The sequence below is a fragment of the Lycium ferocissimum genome, chromosome 12 (assembly GCF_029784015.1).
Source record: "Lycium ferocissimum isolate CSIRO_LF1 chromosome 12, AGI_CSIRO_Lferr_CH_V1, whole genome shotgun sequence".
Lineage (NCBI taxonomy): Eukaryota > Viridiplantae > Streptophyta > Magnoliopsida > Solanales > Solanaceae > Lycium > Lycium ferocissimum.
The window spans coordinates 31,379,577-31,402,366 of NC_081353.1; the positions used below are offsets into that span (position 1 = coordinate 31,379,577).

Sequence of the window (22,790 nt, forward strand, 5' to 3'; positions counted from 1 at the left end):
CAAAAATAATACGGAATTATTTTTATATTTTTTTTGGAAAAATTATCCGTATTATTTTTCTTGAAAAAAAAATCGGTCGGATTGAGTTATTTTAGTGAGTAAAAAATTATTTGAGGGTAAAATAATTTTGAAGGGCTAGGTGATGCCACGTGGCAGCAGTTGATGGGTATAATTGACCCCATAGTATAACCGTAGGGTATAATTAAGCCTAAAATATAGCGAGGTATGAATGAACTATTTTTCAAAGTTCAAGGGTAATTTTGGCCCTTTTCCGATCTTTTATTGTCTATTTCATATAATTAAATTTTTTGGACCCGATTATGATAATGTGGATACAATAATTTTATTTTTTGGCATATGATCATGACAATTTTCCAGCTTCGTGCAATCGCAAGTGCTGTGGAAAAAAATAGTGATAATAAGCATTCTCATTTAAAATTCATTCTCAAAAAATATCTACCTGTTATAAATTGAAAATAGTAGACGAATATTCTCTGATTAAAATAAGGCTAATAACAAGATAAAGAGCCTAATTGCATATTGAAAAAGAAAACTATTAAAATTCATCCAAGGAAAGCAAGTCCTATCGCTTTATGTAGTCGCCTTTGTTAGAGAATGGTTTATCCCCTATGTGAGACTTTTCAGCGTGAATCCAAATTTAATCGGATCCCAGGGAAAATACTAAACATCAAGTAAAAAATCAAGCAAAGAAATTAAGTCGTATAACAATTGTTGTCCAAAGTGGTGGAGCATTTTTGTAGCAATCCTATTTCTTGTGGAGATGATGAAAATGCGAGCTTCACATCTCCACAAGAAACTAGCAAACATACATCTCCATAAATAGCGCCCTTTACATCTATCGTGAAAATTCCGGATCCCCTCGTTGTATTTTCCTTAGCGATGGCGAATTATCAAAAACCACTTGTATCGATGTACGTTCTTTCTTATGTTGACGATAAAGGTCTAACGTATTCACCCAAATAATATTTGCCTTGTGGGAAATCGAGGCCATTACGTTTCTATCCTTGAGCTGACGGCGAGTAGGATTTTCGACAACGAAATTGATAGTCAAATTTTGAGCAGAAATTAGGGATGATGAAGGCAATGAGGAAATAATAACATTAGAAGCTGTGATTTCTTCAATTGAAAATTTGGGATTTGAAGAGTCATCAGCATTCCAACCAAAATAAATAAACAAACAGACCAAGAGAAATCCAAGAATTACTATTAAAGGAGTAATTATTTTTCGAGACATAACGTGGCTATTTGTCACTAGTTTTGTTTTTCGTTATGGAGGATGAAAGATTCAAAATACCCAAAGAATAATTCACTCAAAAAATCATAGAACTCAATACTGAGAATAACTAGCTACACTTATATTTATAATAGTACAAAACTTATTTTGAATAGAAATAGAAAACCTGTTTCAATATCATTTTGACTAAACACCTATTTATATATATATATTTTTTTATCAAATACCAAATTTTAGGCCATTTAGATTTCCTACTCCAATATTGAGTTAGTATTCAACGAGAGGGGAAAGTTAAAAATTGATGGTGACGAAATCATGATGGTATTTAATTCTAGGAATTGCAATTCTAGTGAGAAAATAACGGGAGAAATGGTTTTGTAGCCTTTACAAAAAAAAATTAGTTTTATGATTTTTTTACAAGAGATTTTTTTTTTTTTTTTACACATGAGAAATCTGAAAAGGTCAATTTTACCCCTCACCTGATTATAAAAAATTTAGCTTTAATGTCCACTTCAGCTATGCACCTAAGAGCTAAAATGGCTGGATATATATTATGAGTATAATGGTGGTTTAGTACATTAATCCTATTTAATTAAGCAAATATACTAATGAAGGTTGCCACATCAATTTCAGGTGGGAGGTTTATAAAAAAATAGTGTAGTGAAGACAAAGTTGAATGACCGCTCGTGAAATTTACTTGTGTATTTCTTTACCAAGAAAGATAATGGTAAAGTATGCAGGTGTCTTTTTTAGAGTGAGCTTTGCCCCCTTAATGTGAACCTTTTCGGCGTGAATTCGAATTTACCTGAACCCCAAATGATTACTGAATATCCAATGAGGCACCAAAAAAGGAGGTGCATTTCATTTGAAAAACTCAACTATATTTTATATCACTAGAAGTCAACAACATGTATAACCCCAAAAAAAAAGTTACTCTGACAAATTATAAATGTATTAGTATATTTTAAAAATTATTCCCCTGCAATTAAACATTTTTACAACAACAATAACAACATATTTAGTTTAATTTCACAAGTGGAGTGGAGAAGATAATGTGTACGAGATCTTATCTCTTCCTTGGAGAGGTAGCGAGGTTGTTTCCGGGACACTCTTGGCTCATAGCAAGATGAAAAGTAGTCAGTCGTAACAAACATAAATAAGAGACTATTTATGGGACATCGTCAGCTCATAGCAAGACGAAAAGTAGTCAGTAGCAACAAATAAAAATAAAAGGTTGTTTCCGGGAGACCTTCGGCTTATAGTAAGACAAAAAGTAGTCAGTAGCAACAAACAAAAACAAGAGGCTGTTTTCGGGAGACCCTCTACTCATAGCAAGACGAAAAGTAGTCAGTAGCAGCAAACAAAAACAAGAGGTTGTTTCCGGAAGATCCTCTACTCACAGCAGGACGAAAAGTAGTCAGTAGCAGCAAGCAAAAACAACAGGTTATTTTCGGGAGATCCTCAGCTCATATCAAGACGAGAAGTAGTCAGTAGCACTAGACAAAAACAAGAGGCTATTTTCAGGAGACCCTCGACTCATAACAAGACGAAAAATAGTCAATAACATCAAACAAAAATAGTAGCAAGATAATAGGATAGCCGAGACTAAAAGAAATAACAGACGATAATAGATCCAATTAATCATTTTTGTTCCACAAAAATCTTATAAAAAATTTAGCTTTCCCGCCCACTGCATTTTCCACCCAACTCCATTTCCCCCCTTCTCTCTCTCTCTCTTTCACACACACACACACACAAATGACAAAACTGAAGCACAACTGATGCAAAGAATTCTTTGTGTCAATCTTTAGGGTTCTTTTGTGGGGTTACCCATCAAGCCAAAAATGCCTGATTTTGCCAATACCCAAATCCAGGCATTAGTTTCTGACCAAAATTCCCAGTTGGGGTTCCCTATTTTGCAAAAAGAAGATGAGTTAAATCTTGAAAACAATGGTTGTGTTGAGTTGGAAAAGAAAGAGGATGAGTTAAATCTTGAAAATAATGGTTGTGGTGAGTTGGAAAAGAAAGAAGATGAGTTAATTCTTGAAAACAATGGTTTTGATGAGTTGACAATGAAAGAAAACAAGTTAAATCTGGAAAATAATGGTTGTGGTGAGTTGGAAATTAGCCCAAAAATGCCTGATTTTGGTAATCTTTTGAACCCTCCATCAAATCTTGAAATTTCCAGTGAATCTGATAACCAAATGCAGATACTGATTTCTGACCAAGATTCCCACTTGGGTATCCCTATTTTGCTAAAAGAAGACAACTTGGAAAAGAAAGAAGATGAATTGAAACTGGAAAACAATGGTTTTGGTGAGTTGGAAATGAAAGAGGAAGAGTTAATTCTTGAAAGCAATGGTTTTGATGAGTTGAAACTGGAAAATAATGGAAACCTTTTGGACCCTCCAAATCTTGAAATTTCCAGTGAATCTGATAACCAAATGCAGATACTAAAAAATAATGGTTGTGGTTTGTTGGAAAAGAAAGAGGATGAGTTAAATCCTGGTTGTGGTGAGTTGGAAATGAAAGAAGAAGAGCTGAAACTAAAAAATAATGGTTGTGGTGAGTTGGAAACGAAAGAGGATAAGTTAAATCTGGAAAATAGTGGTTCTGTTGAGTTGGAAATGAAAGAGGATGAGTTAAATCTGGAAAAAAATGGTTGTTGTGATGAGTTGGAACGGAAAAAAGACGAGTTAAATCTGGAAAATAATGGTTGTTGTGGTGAGTTAGAAATGAAAGAAGATGAGTTAATGCTTGAAAACAATGATTGTGGTGAGTTGGTAATGAAAGAAGACGAGGTAATTCTTGAAAACAATGGTTGTGTTGAGTTGGAAATGAAAGAAGACGAGTTAATGCTTGAAAACAATGGTTGTGTTGAGTTGGAAGCGAACGAAAACGAGTTAAATCTTGAAAACAATGGTTGTTGTGTTGAGTTGGAAATGAAAGAAAACAAGTTGAAATTGGAAAACAATGGTTGTTGTGGTGAGTTGGAAATGAAAGAAGACGAGTTGAATCTTGAAAACAGTGGTTGTGTTGAGCTGGAAATGAAAGAAGACGAGTTGAATCTTGAAAACAGTGGTTGTGTTGAGCTGGAAATGAAAGAAGACGAGTTAATTCTCGAAAACAGTGGCTGTGTTGAGTTGGAAATGAAAGAAGACGAGTTAATTCTTGAAAACAGTGGCTGTGTTGAGTTGGAAATGAAAGAAGACGAGTTAATTCTTGAAAACAGTGGTTGTGTTGAGTTGGAAATGAAAGAAGATGAGTTAATTCTTGAAAACAATGGTTGTGGTGTGTTGGAAATGAAAGAAGATGAGTTAATTCGTGAAAACAATGGTTGTGTTGAGTTGGAAATGAAAGAAGATGAGTTAACTCGTAAAAACAATGGTTGTGGTGAGTTGGAAAAGAAAGAAAACGAGTTGATTCTTGAAAACAATGGTTGTGTTGAGTTGGAAATGAAAGAAGATGAGTTAATTCTTGAAAACAATGGTTGTGCTGAGTTGGAAATTAGGGGTTTGAGGCCGAGTAGTGGTGGGTCGGTGGCGAAAAAGAGTTTGGATGAGTTCGTTAAGGATTGGGTTGAAAGGAAGGTCAATGCTGGTATTGATAAGCGGAATTGTGTATTGCCATTCCTTATTCATGCCCCAAAATCGGTAAATTTCTTTTTTCTAAGGATATTTGTTGATGAATTTGATGTATGTCGGTAGCAAATGTAGTTATTTGGTCTCTGCTACCATTCGGAATTGGCTATGAGATATAAATTTTTCCTGTTATCTTGTATTTGTCCTTATAAGAAAATGTAGAAAAAAACGCGTAGGTGTTCACAATGAAAAGTGACATTTCTGTTTGCGCGCACCAGAGAAAGTGCTTAGCTAGTGAAATCAGTTCCTCTACACCTATAATTGTTTCAATTGAGCAGCTCAAACTGTGTAGCTTTGGTTTCTTTGATCTGTCCTGAGATTTAGGTGGAGAGAGCTTTAAAGCCGATCCACTATGTTTGCTAACGAATAGCAGATGATGTAAGCTCTATTGAGCTCGAATTTTACCAGATTTTGTATGAGTTTAGCTTAAGCTTATCTTTGAATTTATCTTATATCTTAGTAAAGCTTGAGGTCAATAGTGTTGTCCAATAGGTAGAGCGATAAGCTTCGCTTAGAGAGTGGTTCAGTTTAGGATCAAGGCCCTAAGGTGTCATGTCGTTACTCATAGGCTCTTTCCTGAAGGGGGCAATGGTAATATTTAATGCTTTCACTTAATCATAGTTTGTTGTAATTCATTTGTCCATATAGTTGTTGTTTGTGTTTATAGTTATTAAGTGTTCCACATTATTGATGAAATGGGCGGTTTTCTCCTTATGTAGTTTTGAGTAGTCCTCACCTCATAAGCTAACTTTTGAGGTTAAGTTAGGCTCGAGGTCCATTTTTTTTAGCATGGTACTGGAGCTAGACCCATTCTAATTCATAGTTACCTGATGTCGCCCTCCATGTTATGTTTGTCCAGCCCTGAGCATGCTTGGTGGGGGGGGGGGTATTAAGTTCTTACATTGATTTAGAAAATAAATTGTTTGTCACCTTACATGTTGCTGAACAATCCTCCACTCATGAGCTAGTTTCTGGGGTTGAGATGGGCGTAAGACCCTTTTCTTGATAATTATTCTTGAATTATATATGTATGTGTACTCTGTATTTTTTTCTTTATTTGCGCATTTCCTTACTGCAACAGGCACTTTATTAGACTTGTGCTTAAAGCACCAAGAGAACTCAATGTGATATTTAGTTTTTAGCATTTTGATAACACTAGGGTTAATCATCATGACCTTAGGTCAACTTGGGTTGGCTACAACTTGTCTCCATTAAAGTAACACAGGGAACTTGGGAATCTTTATCCCACTGGCGACTGAGAATTGTAAAACAATTAATCTTGTTCTCTTTAATGCATGATATTGTTGCATTTACTATCATAACATACTATTGAATGAGTAGGACTGAGGAGTAAGAAACTAACAGAAGAAAACCCTTTGACTCTTTTATGTTAAAAGTTTTGGGAGACATACAGTTGTTAGATGTTATATTTGATGAATTGATAATAAACTTTTCCAATATTTTGAAATTTTGTGTCAGGTTGAGTGCTCTGTTTGCCAAAGATTAATTTTTCCAGGCGAGGAGGTAGAATGCTCTGTTCGAGATTGTCCGGGAATTTTCCACTTAGAGTGTGCAAAAGAAATACTCGGGTCATCTTCTCCCAAAACATTTAAGTGCCCTCAGCATGTAAGTTGGATTTAGCATACATCTTCTTGGCTGAATGATGAAAAAACAGATTTCATACTTACTATGTTTGATTTGGATTTGATTAGCACAGCTTATTCTCATTCCCTTTGATTTGTACAATTGTTTTAGCTGTGCACATTTTGTTTCTTAAAGCTTTCCTATTTCCTGCCACGCCTTTAATAATTAGTGTGTATATGATGTTCTATCCTGAATAGGTATGTTATGTTTGTAATAAAAAGATACATCTCTGGCGGTGCATCAGATGTCCACTAGCATCACATGATAAATGTGCAGCATTTCCGGAGCACGTGGTTCATTTGAATGATCAGCCAGGGCGAGTTATTTGTTGGAAGCATCCATCAGATTGGCGTCTGGAGAAGGTCAATCTCTTCATTTGTTCATTAGCACAGTTCTATTTCTATTAGATAAGTTCTCCAAGAGACATCTTCTGGATGACAATAATGAAGTGATCATACTTCATAATGCATAATCTTACTTTGTTCTTTTTGAGCCTGCAATATTTGACAGAGTTTGCTATCATTTTGAATTGTTCCCACATTGAGCAATAACCAAGCATATATTATTGAGATTCCACGTTCTTTTCTTGTTAAGGTGTTGTGATGCTATTAGTATTTGAACAAAGTTATGAATGAAAAGCAAAATAATTCAATATACAGTAGTTTCTATCACGGGATCTTTATTTTTGATTGATTAGGGTGGCTGACATGACAGGACTGACGTATCTTGTTTGATAAGCAGCATGAAGCCCCAGCAAGTAATTTGGAGGTTAGACATTTATTAAACCATGTTATTAATTATGAAAGCCTTTCATTCATCGGTTCTTTTATAATAAAAACCTTTCATTAATAGCATAGCATGACGGTGTCAAATGTATGTAACCATTGAAAATATGGCTCAACCATATTTGTTTTTACCAAGTTTACCCAACTTTCTATACAACAGGGGGTTCTCTTTACATTAATATTATAAATTCAATAAAAAGATCATTTTATACAACATGTGTTGCACTTAGCTTAGAGTTTTAGGATGCCTCAAGTAAACCTTTAACATCATTGCACCCATATGAGTTTTTCACGTCACTTAAGAACCATCTATTATTTGAAACCCCACAATTACTAGCTGACTCTTCTCCGTGGAGCACTCACCTCTTATTGAGGTATACCATACTTCCTCTTCTTTTATCGCCTACTTCAAATCTCTTAATAACACTCCCTACCACAGTTTCCTATATTAGTTCAATGAGGACCTCCATCAAATACTAGAAAATGTGCATGTATCTTATCCTTGAAGTCCCAAATAATTCAAAAGTAGTGCTTTTCACAGGATTTCAGCACCATGCCCAAGCCCAAATCTTCAAACACGTGCGTGCACACACACATACTTGGGAGTCCAAGTTCTATGATCATAAACTCGGTTAATATCGAGTATACATAAAAGCACATGCTTCCACTTGACCTTGTATCCACCAACTCATTTGTTATTAGAACTGCATCAAGAATTTGCTTTTGTTCATATATAAATAATGAATGTGAAGTTAAGTGTATCCATCATTTATTTTAATCTGTATGAGCACTTGCGTCATTAAATTACTTGCCAGACCGGTCGGTCTAAATCCGATGTCCCTTAGCACCACTCTTCTTTTTTTTTTTTTTTTTTTTTTGATGAAGATGTTTCATTAGAAAAGCATCAAGTAGATGCATAATTACAGATAGGCAAAAAAACAAAAGAGAATTGCTGGCCCCTATACATTGATTCCTTCTAAAGTTAGAATACTAATAAAATCTAAGAAATGTTCAGTATTAGATACTGGGGACAACATTGGCCAGCAAAAAAGATTAACTAAGCATTTGGCTTTAAGAGCTTGAATAGGAATTGAGGTATCATGAAAACATCTCTTGTTCCTCTCAGTCCAAATACACCAAAAAATTACAGCAGGAATCATATTCCAGACCTTCCTGATGGTCTTATCAACTATCCATAAACTCCAAGACATGTGGGCTTCTCTCAAACTTTGTGGCATCACCCAGCTTAACTGAAAAATACATAGGAGCATGTTCCAAAGGTCATAAGCTAATGGGCAATGCAGAAAGAGGTGGCTAACTGTCTCCTGAGTGCTCTTGCAGAAATAACATATGCTGTCCAACTGGAAGCATTTTCTATTTAGATTATCCAGAGTAAGACATGCATTCTTTAGTATAACTCAGCTGAAACATTTAATCTTCATAGGCAGTTTAGTCTTCCATACTAGCTTCCATGGCCATATATCAGGCAGTTGATTATGACAACATAGTTGCCTATAGCATTCTTTCACTGTGAATGTGCCTTTGTTTCCCCATCTCAACTTGTCTGGTGCACTTTCATCAATGTTGTGAGCTTCCACGTTTGCTAACATTTCCATCGGACTCCCAAGTTCCCAATCCTGTACAAACCTTCTGAGATGCACATCCCAACTGTTGTTGATCCTGTTTTGAGCAATTGAGGAATCCTTGTCTCTCGCAATGTTGAAGAGGCTGGGGTATTCCTCCATGAGAGATGTATTGTTGAGCCATCTATCCTTCCAAAACTTAATATGAACACCATCACCAGGCTTGAAGTGGATTTCATGAGAAAACTCAGAACCCAGCTTACTGATATACTTCCATGGCCCAACTCCATAAGGTAAATGTACAGTGTTAGAGCTCCAGTTGTCCTTTTTACCATGTTTAGCTATGATCACCTTCTTCCAGAGACTTCCGTCATCATCTGAGCCAAACCTCCAAAGCCATTTCATGAGTAAGGAATTGTTATGAATTGCCAAATCTTTGACTCCTAGGCCTCCATTGCACTTTGGGAGCAATACTTGTCCAGCTTTCTTTGGCATAAGCACAACAAAGGAAGAGTATAACCTCTTCCTCGAAGGCGCCCTCGTGGTAGAAACAATTTAGGCAATCCATCATATCAACACTCACAGTCTCTAATTATTGACGGATAGATTGTTACTTATTTCTCATTAATGTTAAAGATCTCACGGTTTTAAGAACCTTGGGCTTAATTATTTTGAGAAAATTCTGGGTAGCTTTTCCTTTCTTTAGTTTGGAATCAGTATCTGATTTACTTCTTTTAACCTTAACTTCAGGAGATATTCAAGAGTTTGCCTTTACCATACATGGAGGAGGAGTTCAAGATTGACATAAATTGGAAAGACATGATTGATAACAGATCTGAACCACCTCCTTACGTGCATATCAAGAGAAGTATCCTATGAATACTCATTGCCAAGTCTTCTTAAATTTAGGATTTGTATTGTAGTTCTAAGCATATCAATAAATGAACAACTCATATCAATCCAATTTTTACGAGGTTGCTTAAATTTATTCTTCCTAAGTTAAGACTGTAGAGTCCTTGCTGTGTGTAGTTTTTCTTTTTTCTTTTCTCTTGTTTAGTCCTTTTCGTGCAAACTGTTCCTATCATGTCTTCTTTATGATTGCATACCTAGCTCTTGCTAGACCTTTTTATATAGGCTTGCTGTAGTCAGAAAGACACTACAAGGGAGATGTTGACTTATACTAAGTTCTAGTGATCTAAAAGTACAAGAATAAGGTAACACATATAATTTTGTCAAGCTAGGCATAAGCTCCATGGATTTTCTAGGTTATAAGTTTGATAAACTTCCAACTCAAAAATATTAGAATAGTGAATAGCAAAAAAAGCATAATAAGGAGAACAATCCGTAGTTGACTAAAATATCCTTTTTTATTATAAGTGAATAGATGGGTAGTCTATTATCAATGAATAGATGGGTAGCATATCTTGTTTTTGGTGTTTGAAAGTTTCAATAAGTTGCCTTTATTGAAATGTGTAGAAAAAGGAAAAAATTCAAACTGTGCCACAGAAGTACATAAATCACTATTCAACCAAGTTAGTTTGTCAACGGTAAAAGTAGTACTATGCGGAAAAACCTTAACTTTATCAGATGTCTACCTCATTAAGAGAAAACGTGATGACATTAATGCTGATAGTGGGTGCACGAGCTGCAGATCCACTGAATGCTCGGACAGTTGTGTTTGCAGGTAATGCTAATCGTTGTGTGGTTTTCTAATCTGTTCTTGCCAGGCTGAAATTTGCTCTTACTAATTGTCAAAATATGCAATGATTTGTTGTTATCATTCCTGATGTGAATCCTAGGGAAGTCTGTGGAGATTTATATGCTGATGCAACTTTGAATAAGTTAAGCCTATGTTATGGTATTATTTGTGCATATTCAGTTTTAGGATAAGGTTCTGTATAGGAAAGGTTCTTGGAGTACTCTCTTTTCTAATGATAAAGTATTTAATCCCCTTTGTGATCTTGCATTTGGGCAAAAAATGGTTGAAAACTCTTTTCTCGGAAAACTTTTTCAGGTGTTTGCAAAACTCATAAAATTCTGCTTTTTTTTTTCCCAACCAAAGGCCACATGTAGTGAAAAAACTTTCTGGAGAGTTTCCTGCTCAATTGTAAGGTTTTGAAACCCTTGCGGCTTAGAGAAAACTGGTTTATTCATTCCCGGAATCTTATGTTCTGGATATTGTCATTTCTGCATTCTGCCTTTGTAATATCCTTTGCATGTTTCAAATGTTTAAATAGTTCTTTTAGTCTTCTTAAGAAAAAGTGCTTCTAGTCGTACCTCCATCCAACAGTCCATCCAAAATTTTGTTCGTTCATCGTTGTCATCTTCACCTTTACAAAAATGTTACTCCTCCGTCCCAATTTATGTGACAACTCTTTCCTTTTTAGTCAGCCTAAAAAAGAATGGCATCTTTCCATTTTACCTTTAATGAAATGTATAGCCACAAAAATTTCTATGGCTTATTCTAGACCACAAGTTTCAAAAGTCTTCCTTTTTCTCTTAAACTCCGTGTCCTGTCAAACACCTTCACATAAATTGGGACGGTTGGAGTAATATTCATCCCCGAGGCCCCCTGATAGTTTTCCATACTTCACTTTGGATGAGGATGTCACAACCACCATTGACTATCCATACCGTGCTTTGCTTTGATCAGTTCCTTCCATGACTCTTCCTTTTTGTTCAAAACCGAATCTCCATAGCTACTTGTATATTAGAATTTTCTTCAGAGTTATCAGGTTTTCAGCCTCAGACCTCCATATTTTACTTGTATCAATCACTGTTGAAATGCAGACAGCTAATGCACCTTTAACTGCTTCTTATAGTGATATTCACCAAAATATTAGACTTGCTTCTGTTGAAGATAGATCTTTATACACCTTTAGAGAGTGCTATAAACTTTATATCCATTAAATGACTTACATTGAAACCATTGTTTTGAGTTTTACTTGTCTAGCAACATTGACACCAACTCCAATGACAGCTTCACCATCTTCTGTGATCTCCATAAATATAATTGGCAAGTCAAACTAATTTATTTATCTAAACACGTTTGTCAATCTGAATGAAGTATGTTAGTCTTCCCATTTGAAGGCCAATAAGTCAATAACTATTATGTCAACATAAATCGGTATGCTGTATATTTTACAAGGAGCTTTCTTGACAGTTGTATTTGACTTAACAGGGTTCAATCCATAAGTTGTTCGAAGGCGTGCCATTGCTCTGATATGTGCTCAAACAGACCATTTCGGAGAGATAGAAGGATAAAACTTGTCAAGGTGTGATACTTTGGTACTCAAGTTAGAACCAGCTTATGGTTTTGATTATCATGTTTAATATTAGTGGTAGAATATCTTCATGCATTGCTTTGCTTGATTCTTTTCCGTGTTGCTTTACAGACTGAACTTTGTGGTTGGGGGGTAGTAGCAGCTGAATCCGTAAACAAAGGTGACTTCATAATTGAGTACATTGGCGAAGGTGATTCTCTTACAAGTGAAGCTGTCAACTCCTTTAATTTTCTGAGTTATTCATGATTCTATGTCTTTATTACACGTAACTGCATTTTTGTGCATATAACATCTTTCTAGTATTTACACTCAAAACTTATCTATAAAATGTTATGCTCTTATCTATAAAATGTTATGCTCTACACCAACAACAATTATGCCTTAATTTAAGGAAAGTTGGGGCTGACTATATGAATTCTCGTTGACCATGTCCCTTCATTTAAACTCATCTTGTACCAATACTATACAAAATAGAAAAATAAAAGTACTAGAAGTGTTTTACATTTTTCACTGGTATATAAATCTTTGACAAGACTAAAAGTCCCTCAGAAAACATAGAATTTTAACTACACGTAAAGACATGACCAGAAACTAATCCCAGCTAATTGGTATTGCCTATATAGATCTTTTCCTTCCATGCCTTATTTTCCGCTAGGTGTGCATGGATTCTAAAAAATTGTAGGTCCTTTTATATAACTTGTTTCAGTGTGATTTTAGGTTTGTCTCGTGCCTTTTTAACACCTTTACTGATCATGATTTTACACCTACGGATCAGTGCATCTGAAGTTCGATGCAGGACATGGCCAAACTATCTCGAACGACCTCTTTATCCTTAGCATGTCGTAGTTGAGCTTTCTATCAAATGTGGTCATTTTCAAAGTTTAATTTTGTTTGACCACACATCTATCTTAGCATCCACATCCTGAGACACTCATCTTGTGGATATGTTGAATTTTAGCGGCTCAATATTCACTTCCATGTAACATTTTATCTTAGAACTGTTCTATAGAGCTTGCCTTTCACTTTTGTAGGCATCCTTATAATACATACAACTGTGATAACCCTTTTCCAATTCAACCATCATATCTTGATTCTATCTAATATCTTTATCTATCAAAACATTCTCCTGGAGCATCAAGCCTATATATCTGAATTGTTAGTATTTAGGTACTATCTCATGTCTAATCTCACCTCAACTTCAATCTTCTTATATTGACTAAACTTGCAATGCACATATCCAGTTTTACTTCTACTTTTCGTAAACCCTTACTTTCTAGAGTGCTTTTCCACAATTCAGTGGTTTGATTGACGTCCTCGCCGGTTTCATCAATTAGCACGAAATCTTCACCACATAGCATATCATCCATTATTAGGATAAACAAGCTCGAGTTCTATGTTGATACCTGGTATAAACCCACAGTTATGAAAACCTCTTTTCTATCATGTAAATCCTTTTCCTGAATCCCGAGGACCTATATGACATTTAGAAATCCATTTGTTCTCTTGCTATCGTTTCATTCATGATTCCTTGTACCACTCAACAGGCTTATCTGCTTGAAATGTGGAACGCAAAGTAGAGGACTTTCTGCTTGTTAATTTGGATGCAGAAATATTAAACTCCTTTGCTTGTAAATTCCGTTAGTGACCCATTTGATGTGCAATCTTTATGTATATCATCGCATGTCGAAACATTTTGTTCGCTTTAGCAAGCATCTTAAGGCATCTAATTTGGTTAGTCTTTTCTTGTTTCAGTAATTGACGATGCCTTGTGTGAGAAAAGGCTTTGGGACATGAAATACAAGGGAGTGAAAAATTTCTACATGTGTGAACTACGGAAAGATTTCACAATTGATGCAACATTCAAGGGAAACTTGTCCCGTTTTCTCAACCATAGCTGTGATCCTAATTGCAAATTGGAAAAATGGTTAGTTAACTTCTTCTAATAGCATTTCCTTGTTTCAGATTGTTCGAACTGTTATTTAACATCAGATGTTCGGTGATCCTTGCATAGATATGTATTAACATATTCCCTTGACATCTTTCCTGGATCAGACGAGCTATTCCATAACGCTGGTCCAAGCCAAGATCTCATCAACTTGAATTTGCAAAGGATATATTCCAACACTAACATCCCAGACTTGACTTTTTTGGAAGTTATATGACCATAGCCCTTAAACCACATTAAAGAATAGATACATGGATTTCATTTGTGATGTCATGCTTTCAAAGTAATATACGGCTATGTTGCTTGGGCTCTTAAAAGATGTTGTCGAGTGCGTGTCGGATCCTAGTAGTGCATTTTTTGGAGATCCAATAGTGGTGTTCGAGCAACATAGATATGCTCTTTTAATTTTATTCAATTTTGAGGTTTATATTGAACGCTAGAGGAAATCATATTGACGTTGTTTATTCTATCCTGTTATATTTTTTAAGATTCAAGCACCATAAATATAAAAAAAAAAGAAGGGCAGCCCGGTGCATTAAGCTCCCGCTATGCGCGGGGTCCGAGCAACATTGATATACATTTATCATCTTTTTTCCCTTTTTGAGAATCACATATTTATCACTTCTTAGGTTGCAAGTGTTATGGTCCTACCTATTTGATTCTTCCTTTACATTGTGTGCCTTGAGCAATGCTGTAATGGTTTACTTTTTATTGCCTATTAAAGGCAGGTAGAAGGTGAGACTCGAGTTGGTGTCTTTGCTGCTCGATCCATTGAAGTAGGAGAACCTCTGACCTATGATTACAGGTATGGTCCTTTCTATTGCTATCTTTATATTCCCTCTATCCTAATTTATATGAAGGTGATTGACTGGGCATGAAGTTTAAGAATGAAAAGACGACTTTTGAAACTTGTGGTAAAACATAAGACGGATATTTGTGTGGCTATAAATCATCTCATTAAGGGAAAATGGGAAATTTAAATTTAAAATGTTACTAAATAGAGAAATGTGCCATTCTTTTTGGGTCTGTCTAAAAATGAAAGATTGTCACATAAATTGGGATGGAAGGAGTGACTGTTATTATGTGGTAAAGCTAATTTTAGGCTCTTGCATTCTTGTTGTTTGTGTAACCTTTGGTGATACCTCCAAGGTATGTCAGTAATATATGCCTGTAATTTTTTTAAACCTTTTGTGGTTATACATAATAACTGACATATGTAGATTGATTGGTATGAGCTAAATGGCAATGAAGAAACCTCCTTTTCATCTCAGGCTATGTATCTAGGAAATAAGACACAAAATTATGCTCCACTACATCTTCGACTATTTGGCCATGTTGTTTTCACTGATATTTGGAATGTTTGTAAGATTTCACAGGGGAAGCTTCCATTTATGTGATTTTGTTTGATGTACCTGTTTATTTCCACCAAAGATGTGGTAATAGTTGCTTGTGGTCCTCAAAAATAGTACATCAGGCAGAAGATATTTTGTTTTCAACTAGTACGTATAAATTTAAGAAATTGACATTTTTAAAATCTCCATTATTTTTAAAAGAGTTGGTTCGCTAGAAAAGATTTATAAAACAAATAGTGAAGTGCTTTTAAATGTAAATGGCAAGGGCATAATTCTTTGCTTTGATGAGAAAGCTTGACAATTAGTTGTTATTGAAGCCATAGAAAGCAGTAAAATGGAAGACGTCATCGTTCCTGGATTTCCATACAAGGAATAGTTTGCTAAATAAATACCTTGAGCTTTCACATGCATTCTTTTTGGTATGAACAGGATGCACTTGAGACTTTCTAGTCAAGTGTTGCTTGTGTGTTTGTTTGACATGGACAAGAATGAACTAGAAGGCTTTCGAGCTTAATGTATTTACATAATGGTGGAAGGCTTTAACGCTTAAACCTCTACAGTATAGTCATGGGCACCTATTGATGTATAGTTAGACCTCTCTATAGCAACATTTCACTATAACAACCAAGTTTTCTTTGGAACCGGTTTTTCATCTTCTATTATCTTATATGTTCTCTATAACAACATTTCGCTATAGTAGCTAAAAAGTATCCGGACAAATGACTGTTATAGAGAGATTTGAATCTACGTGTCTTCTAAAAATGGAAGCTAACTTTGCTTTCAAGTTGAAGCATTAGACTGTACATCATTTGCTTACTAACCATGTTTCTTAATTATAAATTCAGCTGAGGCTAAAATAGCTTATTACTATCACTTTATGCTTTGTGCTGAGCATATTGGTTAAATATTGCTTGCTGAATCTGCTTTGCTTTTGTATGCAGATTTGTGCAGTTTGGACCGGAAGTGAAGTGCCATTGTGGAGCTTCGAATTGTCAAGGCTATCTTGGCAGCAAAAAGAAAATCACAAGTAAACTGGACATCTGCTGGGGTTTGAAACGCAAGAGAACGTCTACTTCTTGCCTCGCGATCATTAAAGTGAATTCATGTTAGCCTATTTTTTTTATTCGATCAATTTTTGTATATCGCATTTTCCACAAAATGCAATAAAACCAAAAGAAAGCCACTGCACAAAAAGAGAGGAAAAAGGAACAACACTATTGCTTGTATTAAGCATTGTTACATTGGCGGCAGATACATTGATTCATAATGTCATACGCCTTTTTTCGAGCATAGTTATTTCACTTCTGAAATATGACAGAATCCTCACATTGTAAAGATTGGATCTTTTCATTTCATTGCCTTTCAATTCTAGCTGGATATGCATGGTTTCAAGTGCCTTCTATTTCTATTTCATTTCTTCTTAAATGGTTTTATGGGAGTGATGAGCAGAAAGAGTATGGTTTCTCCCTCCGTTCAAGATTATATGACACTTCCTTTTATTCTTGTTACAAAAAGACACTGTAAATTTGAAACAATTACATACACTTCTCACTTTATCATTAACGAGAAGCTCTTATAACCACACAAATGTAATGATGGGTTTAATATCACAAGTTTTAAAAGTTCGTATAGCTACACAAATGTTATGACATGTTCAGGATTATAAGTGTCAAAAATCTTTATTTTTGTCGTAAGCTATGTATTGAAGCAATTAGTGAAGCCTACTAAGCTCGTATGGTTATTGATTGGATAGGCTATCAGAGATAACATAGCACCAAAATGACTTCATTTAGCTGACATTGGAAACTGGTATTTCTGTTGCTGGTGTTCGTTTCACCATTCACACAAGAAGCTGCTAAAGGATGAGTAACAATCGAACATGGTTTTCTCTAAAATTGATTTCTTTGCATTTCATGTATGTGACTAGGTAGCTAATGAACTTCATTCTTGCTGGACTTTCGTCTTTGTACTTCCAGAATGAAATCTGATGATGTTTGTGTGCTAAATCTTTGTGCTTCACATCTTTGCAATAGGCAGATTGTTGAGCGCAGAAAATGGATGTTAAAGCTATTACGATGGGCTTGCTTTGTTTGAAAGCTAATTCACAACCTGTTAAAGGTGCTTGCTACTTGAGCCGAGGGTCTACCGGAAACAACCTCTCTATCAGTCAACGTAGGGTAAGGTCTGTGTGCACCCTACCCTCCGGAGACCCCCTTGTGGAATTACACTAGGTATGTTGTTGTTGTTTGAAGGTACTTCCTAATTGCTGGATAATATATGCACTTCAGAATAAGCAAATGTGATGGTCAAATAAGTAACTGATGTTGGTAACTGTTGAAAGACTTTGTCAAGATTATATATTGAAGATTGCTGACTGCTATAGAAAAGGCATTGGCATGTCTAAGGAAGTTTTCATCCATAACCTTATGTTGCATATAGTACGTTGTTATACTACTACCCATTTTTGCCGTGAGCATTACTTGTATTATACACAATTCTATAATGCATATGCTATAGTAATTGAAGATAATATTCTGTTATTGATGCAAAACTACGGAGCAAGTCAACCAAGAGCTAAAACTATGAAATGCCACCATAAAGAATCAATGTTTTAGTACAAATAGAAGTAAGAGATGATATAGCTTCAAGTTTAGTTTCTAGTGGGAACTTTTAGGTGAAATAAGATTGGAAAAGATTGCGGTGCTTATATCTACACTAGTCAAACCCATATAGCACATGAAATTCATGCACTCATATCGAAATTTTTTTCGAGGTTCCCCTTTACATTTTCTTTCAGCATAAGAGTATACATAATGATTGGGAAAGGACATTTTCTCCGCATAACGCACATGTATACACATTACAAATTGAATACCGCATTTCACCTTCTTATTAATATCCCTCTTTTAATGAAGATCTCGGAGCATTTTTATGCTTCTACTTGTGCCGAATGTCTACCGGAGACAACCTCCCTACCTCCCAAAATAAGGGTAAGATCTGCGTACATTCAACCCTCCCCAGCTTTGTGGGATTTCCTTTGGATATGTTGTTGTAGTAGTATTTAGGGCTTTATATTACTATAAAAGAAAGTATCTTGAATTTGAACAAATAACTTGGATATTTTATCTATCAAAAATTGAAAATCTTACATCTTGGCCTTCTTAATACTGTTATCATCCTCAAAACCAGCAAAAGTCTACAGATACTGGAGAGAGCCATTTTAGTTGAACAAACACTACATAATTTGGTGTTCCTTAGATCTATAACGTACTCTTTCAAGAAACATTATGAGACCAGCAGATACTTGGAACACGTCTGTCCATTTGCAAGAAACTGAACAGAAATATAGAGATGTTCACAAATGGATCAAGGTATCTTGACATTAATGATTTTTCTGCAGACAAAAGTGATGTTTCATGTCCTCCTTAGTAACATTAAGATTCAAAAGCAGCTTAACATACAAAGTCAGAAATAATTGCGGAGTTAGACTGCAGCATCTACGCAAAACCAATAAGCTCACTGCAGCATATACGCAAAGCACATCGTCTTGTGTCACATAACCTACCTAGCACAACATAGCTCAATTCGGTATGCAAGTTTGGAACCTTTGGCAGAGCAATACCAAACATAACAAGTCAAGGCCCGCAACAAATATGCAGGAAGTAGCAAGCAATCGTCTGTTCTGATCTAACCTAAGCAGTATGCCTCCCTGCACAACTACTTAACTTCTTATGACAACAGTTCTTTTCTTCTTTTTCTTCCTCTTTTGTTAATAAACCTTATTCTTCTTCTTTTTTCTTTTGAGGAAGGTAAGATATTATTGATGAACAAAAAAGCACCAAGAAAGTGCTATAGCAGTTTATGATAGTGAGTCTTTAGTAAGTATCCATGACAGGTAGGTTATAGTTGCTTTTCGGCTCCAAGTGAACAGCCTATAAATTTTCGAGTTGTTTCTACAGATATCAGCTATCTCACAGGAAAGGTTGGTATCAGAATAGAAACTAAACTTTAAGCTATGATTTTTAACTCAAACCAAAACCTCTTCACTCCGTTTTACAGGTATTACTGGCAAGTCGCAACCAGAGGCGGATGTAGCCTTTCGGCTATGGTCCATCTTAACTCATAATACTCGACAGGGAGTGTGTGTGTGTGTCTGTGTAACAATCTACTAAAATCTCAACAAATATATTAAGATCTGAATCAATTATTTTATCATTACAATGAGTAAACAGCTGGGAATCTTAAAGATTGAACCAGTAAAGTTTAAATCTGATTCGTCTCTGCTTGCAATCCCACATAGCAAGAGCTAAATTACTGGAAGCTTCATGTGTCAATGTCAAAGAATTCGTTGTGGTTCCTTTTTTATCATTTTCTTTCAGCACAAGAGTGAACAGAATTTTTTGAGAGGATATTTTTCTCACTATAATGCACGAGTGCACATTACACGTTGAACTCTCACATACAATGACAAACAGAAGGGAGTAAGCTCGCTCTTTCTAAATAAATGAAAGTCCTGTTTTAAGATCCAAGACATAATTTTTAAGAGCAAAGGAAAAAGCTATTTTTTGATAAGGAAAGAGCAAAGGCAAAAGCCATTATCTCTATATTGAGAAGGATTCCTCACAAGTGGTCAAAAGAAACTCTTATTGTGTTAAATAGTTTCTCCATTTACATTCTCAAGACGAGATGAAAAAGGGTCCTCCTCCCATTAGGGGCGGATCCAGCATTGTAGTCACAGGTTCAGTAGAACTCAGTAGCTTAGACTCAAACTCCATATTTGTGTTAAAAATTTGTTCAATATATAAATATCTATACAGAACACAATCAGTAAAAGGAATTGTCATTCGGAACCCATAAACTAAAAATCCTGGCTCTGCCTCTGCAGCTCCCTAGAAAGACATTTCATAATGGACTATTCCAACATTGAACACGATTTCTTGAGTGGCACATTGAATAAAAATTGGATCTTTGGAAAAATAATTAACATAAACATAGTACCCAAAATCAGTACAACAGAGAATCAAGAATTCAACTAAGCTTATTGCACAATCTGACAAACAAGAATAACAATCTCATATCTTGCAAAAATTCAAGTAATCACCTGAACTATTGCTTGCCATAATTCTCCAAGTACCATTTGTAGGTATCAAATGACATTTATAGCAGTATATGATAGAGATTCTTTGGTAAGTATCTAACATGACATTTAGGTTATAGTTGCTTTTAAGTTTCAAGTGAACAAGCTACAAAAGTTTCAAGCTATTACTGCAGATATCAGCTATGTCACGGGTAAGGTTAGTAGCACAGAATAGAAACTAAAACTATCACATCACTGAGATTTTATACTCAAACAGAAACCCCTTCACTCACAGGTATTCCTTGCAACCCCACATCCAAAGAGCTATATTACTGGAAGCTTCAGGTGTCGTTGTCAAGGAATTCTTTGGGGTTCCTCTAAATTGTTTTCTTTCAGCAGAAAAGTGACACAAAATGTATGGAAATGATATGTTTCTCAGTATATGGCACATGAGTGCACATTACATGTCGAATTCCACGACTTACAAAGACTAACAGAAGGAAGTAAGCTCTTTCTAAATGAATGGAAATCTTGTTTGAAGATCCAAAACGTATTTTTTAGGAGCAAAGAAAAAGCTAATATCTTTATATTGAGATGGATTCTGCATAAGCGGTCGAAAGAAACTCTTATTGTGTTAAATAGTCTCCATTTACACTCTCAAAGACGAGATGAAAAAGGGTCCTTCCCTTGAACCTTGTTTGCCAGGGGCGGAGGCATAGGGGTGCAAGGGGGTTCGTTGAAAAAATATACTTTTTTTTTTTTTTTTTTTTTTTTTTGGATATCCAGAAAAAAACTGCACCAAGTTAATGCAGTCCAAAGCAATCACAATGAACTATACGGAAAAATATACTGCACCAACTGAAAAAATATACTATGTAAATACGGCAAAATAACTTTTTTTTGCATATATATAAGTTGTTGAATCCAGCCTCTTAGCATAAGATTTTTTTTTTTTTTTTTTGAATCCCCTTGTTTGAATTTCTGGCTCCACCGCTGTTGTTTACCATTGTCAATTAGTTTATCACCAACCAGAAGTAAAACTCAATATAAACTGATCCATGCTTTTAGACATTTCACAATGAACTATTCCAATATTGAACACGATTTCTTTAGATCAGCAAATCGGATAAAAGTTGGATCTTTGGAAAAGTAATTAACATAAGCATAGTACTCAAATCGGTACAACAGATAATCAAGAATTCAACTAAGCTCTCTATAAGCTTATTAAACTCATTCAACAAACAAGAATAGCAATCTCGTATCTTGCAAATATAACAACACCCCTAAACTATTGCTTGACCATTTATAAGTATCAACAAGACCATCTTGAAGCGAAATCTTCGGTTTACAACCCAATCCAGCAATCTTTGAGTTATCCATAAGCTTTCTTGGTGTCCCATCTGGCTTTGTCGAATCCCAATTAACTCCCCTTTAAACCCCACAACTTCCTTAACCAATTCAGCTAATTCCTTAATAGTAACTTCAATTCCACTTCCCACATTAACATGTTCCAAATCACTATAATTTTCCAACAGAAATATAACCGCATCGGTTAAATCATCAACATGTAAAGATTCCCTTAATGGTGAACCAGTCCCCCACAAAACAACCTTGTCAAGATTGTTTTTGGAGATTTTGATTATGATTTTCATATTTTGATGCTTAAAACTAACCGTGAGTGATTTTCACTACAGACTATTTCACAATGAACTATTGCAATATTGGACACAATTGAACAAAAATTGGATCTTTGGAAATATAATTAACATAAACATAGTACTCAAATCAGTACAACAGATAATCAAGAATTCAACTAAGCTCTCCATAAGCTTATTAAACCCATTCAACAAACAAGAATAACAGTCTCATATCTTGCAAAAATAACACAATCACCTGAATTGTTGGTTGCCATAATTCTCCAAATACCATTTATAAGTATCAACAAGACCATCTTGAAGCGAAATCTTCGGTTTCCAGCCCAATGCAGCAATCTTGGAATTATCCATAAGTTTTCCTGGTGTCCAATCTGGCCTTCTTGAATCCCAAATTAACTCCCCTTTAAACACCACAACATCCTTAACCAATTCCACTCCCAACATTAACATGTTCTAAATTACTATAATTCTCCAACAAAAATATCACAATTTTCAACATGTAAAAATTCCCTTAATGGTGAACCAGAAACCCCATACAACAAGCTCATCAAGATTGTTAATTTTTGGAG

At 35.3% G+C, this 22,790-nt stretch overlaps 1 protein-coding gene and 1 long non-coding RNA gene across 7 annotated transcripts in view; one reads left to right on the top strand and one right to left on the bottom strand.

The window, feature by feature from the left end:
* Positions 1-16,857, top strand: part of LOC132038994 (spindle pole body component 110) — a 112,807-nt gene extending 95,950 nt beyond the window's left edge. Inside the window, exons 1-12 of one of the 6 annotated variants that reach the window (XM_059429513.1) lie at positions 3,119-4,648; positions 4,721-4,908; positions 6,376-6,522; positions 6,738-6,902; positions 7,279-7,308; positions 9,659-9,776; positions 10,496-10,592; positions 12,090-12,183; positions 12,304-12,382; positions 13,945-14,116; positions 14,862-14,942; positions 16,431-16,857. In XM_059429513.1, the coding sequence (XP_059285496.1) occupies positions 3,328-4,648; positions 4,721-4,908; positions 6,376-6,522; positions 6,738-6,902; positions 7,279-7,308; positions 9,659-9,776; positions 10,496-10,592; positions 12,090-12,183; positions 12,304-12,382; positions 13,945-14,116; positions 14,862-14,942; positions 16,431-16,599 (2,661 nt within the window). In that variant the 5' untranslated portion in view covers positions 3,119-3,327 and the 3' untranslated portion in view covers positions 16,600-16,857. The other 5 variants (XM_059429515.1, XM_059429512.1, XM_059429510.1 and 2 more) reach the window with 5 other exon arrangements.
* Positions 16,858-21,607: 4,750 nt separating this feature from the next.
* LOC132038982 (uncharacterized) lies at positions 21,608-22,647 on the bottom strand. Its single transcript, XR_009410330.1, has 2 exons — positions 21,884-22,647; positions 21,608-21,849 (listed from the first exon to the last, which is right to left on the bottom strand). It is a non-coding gene; the product is annotated as an uncharacterized LOC132038982 (long non-coding RNA).
* Positions 22,648-22,790: the final 143 nt, after the last annotated feature.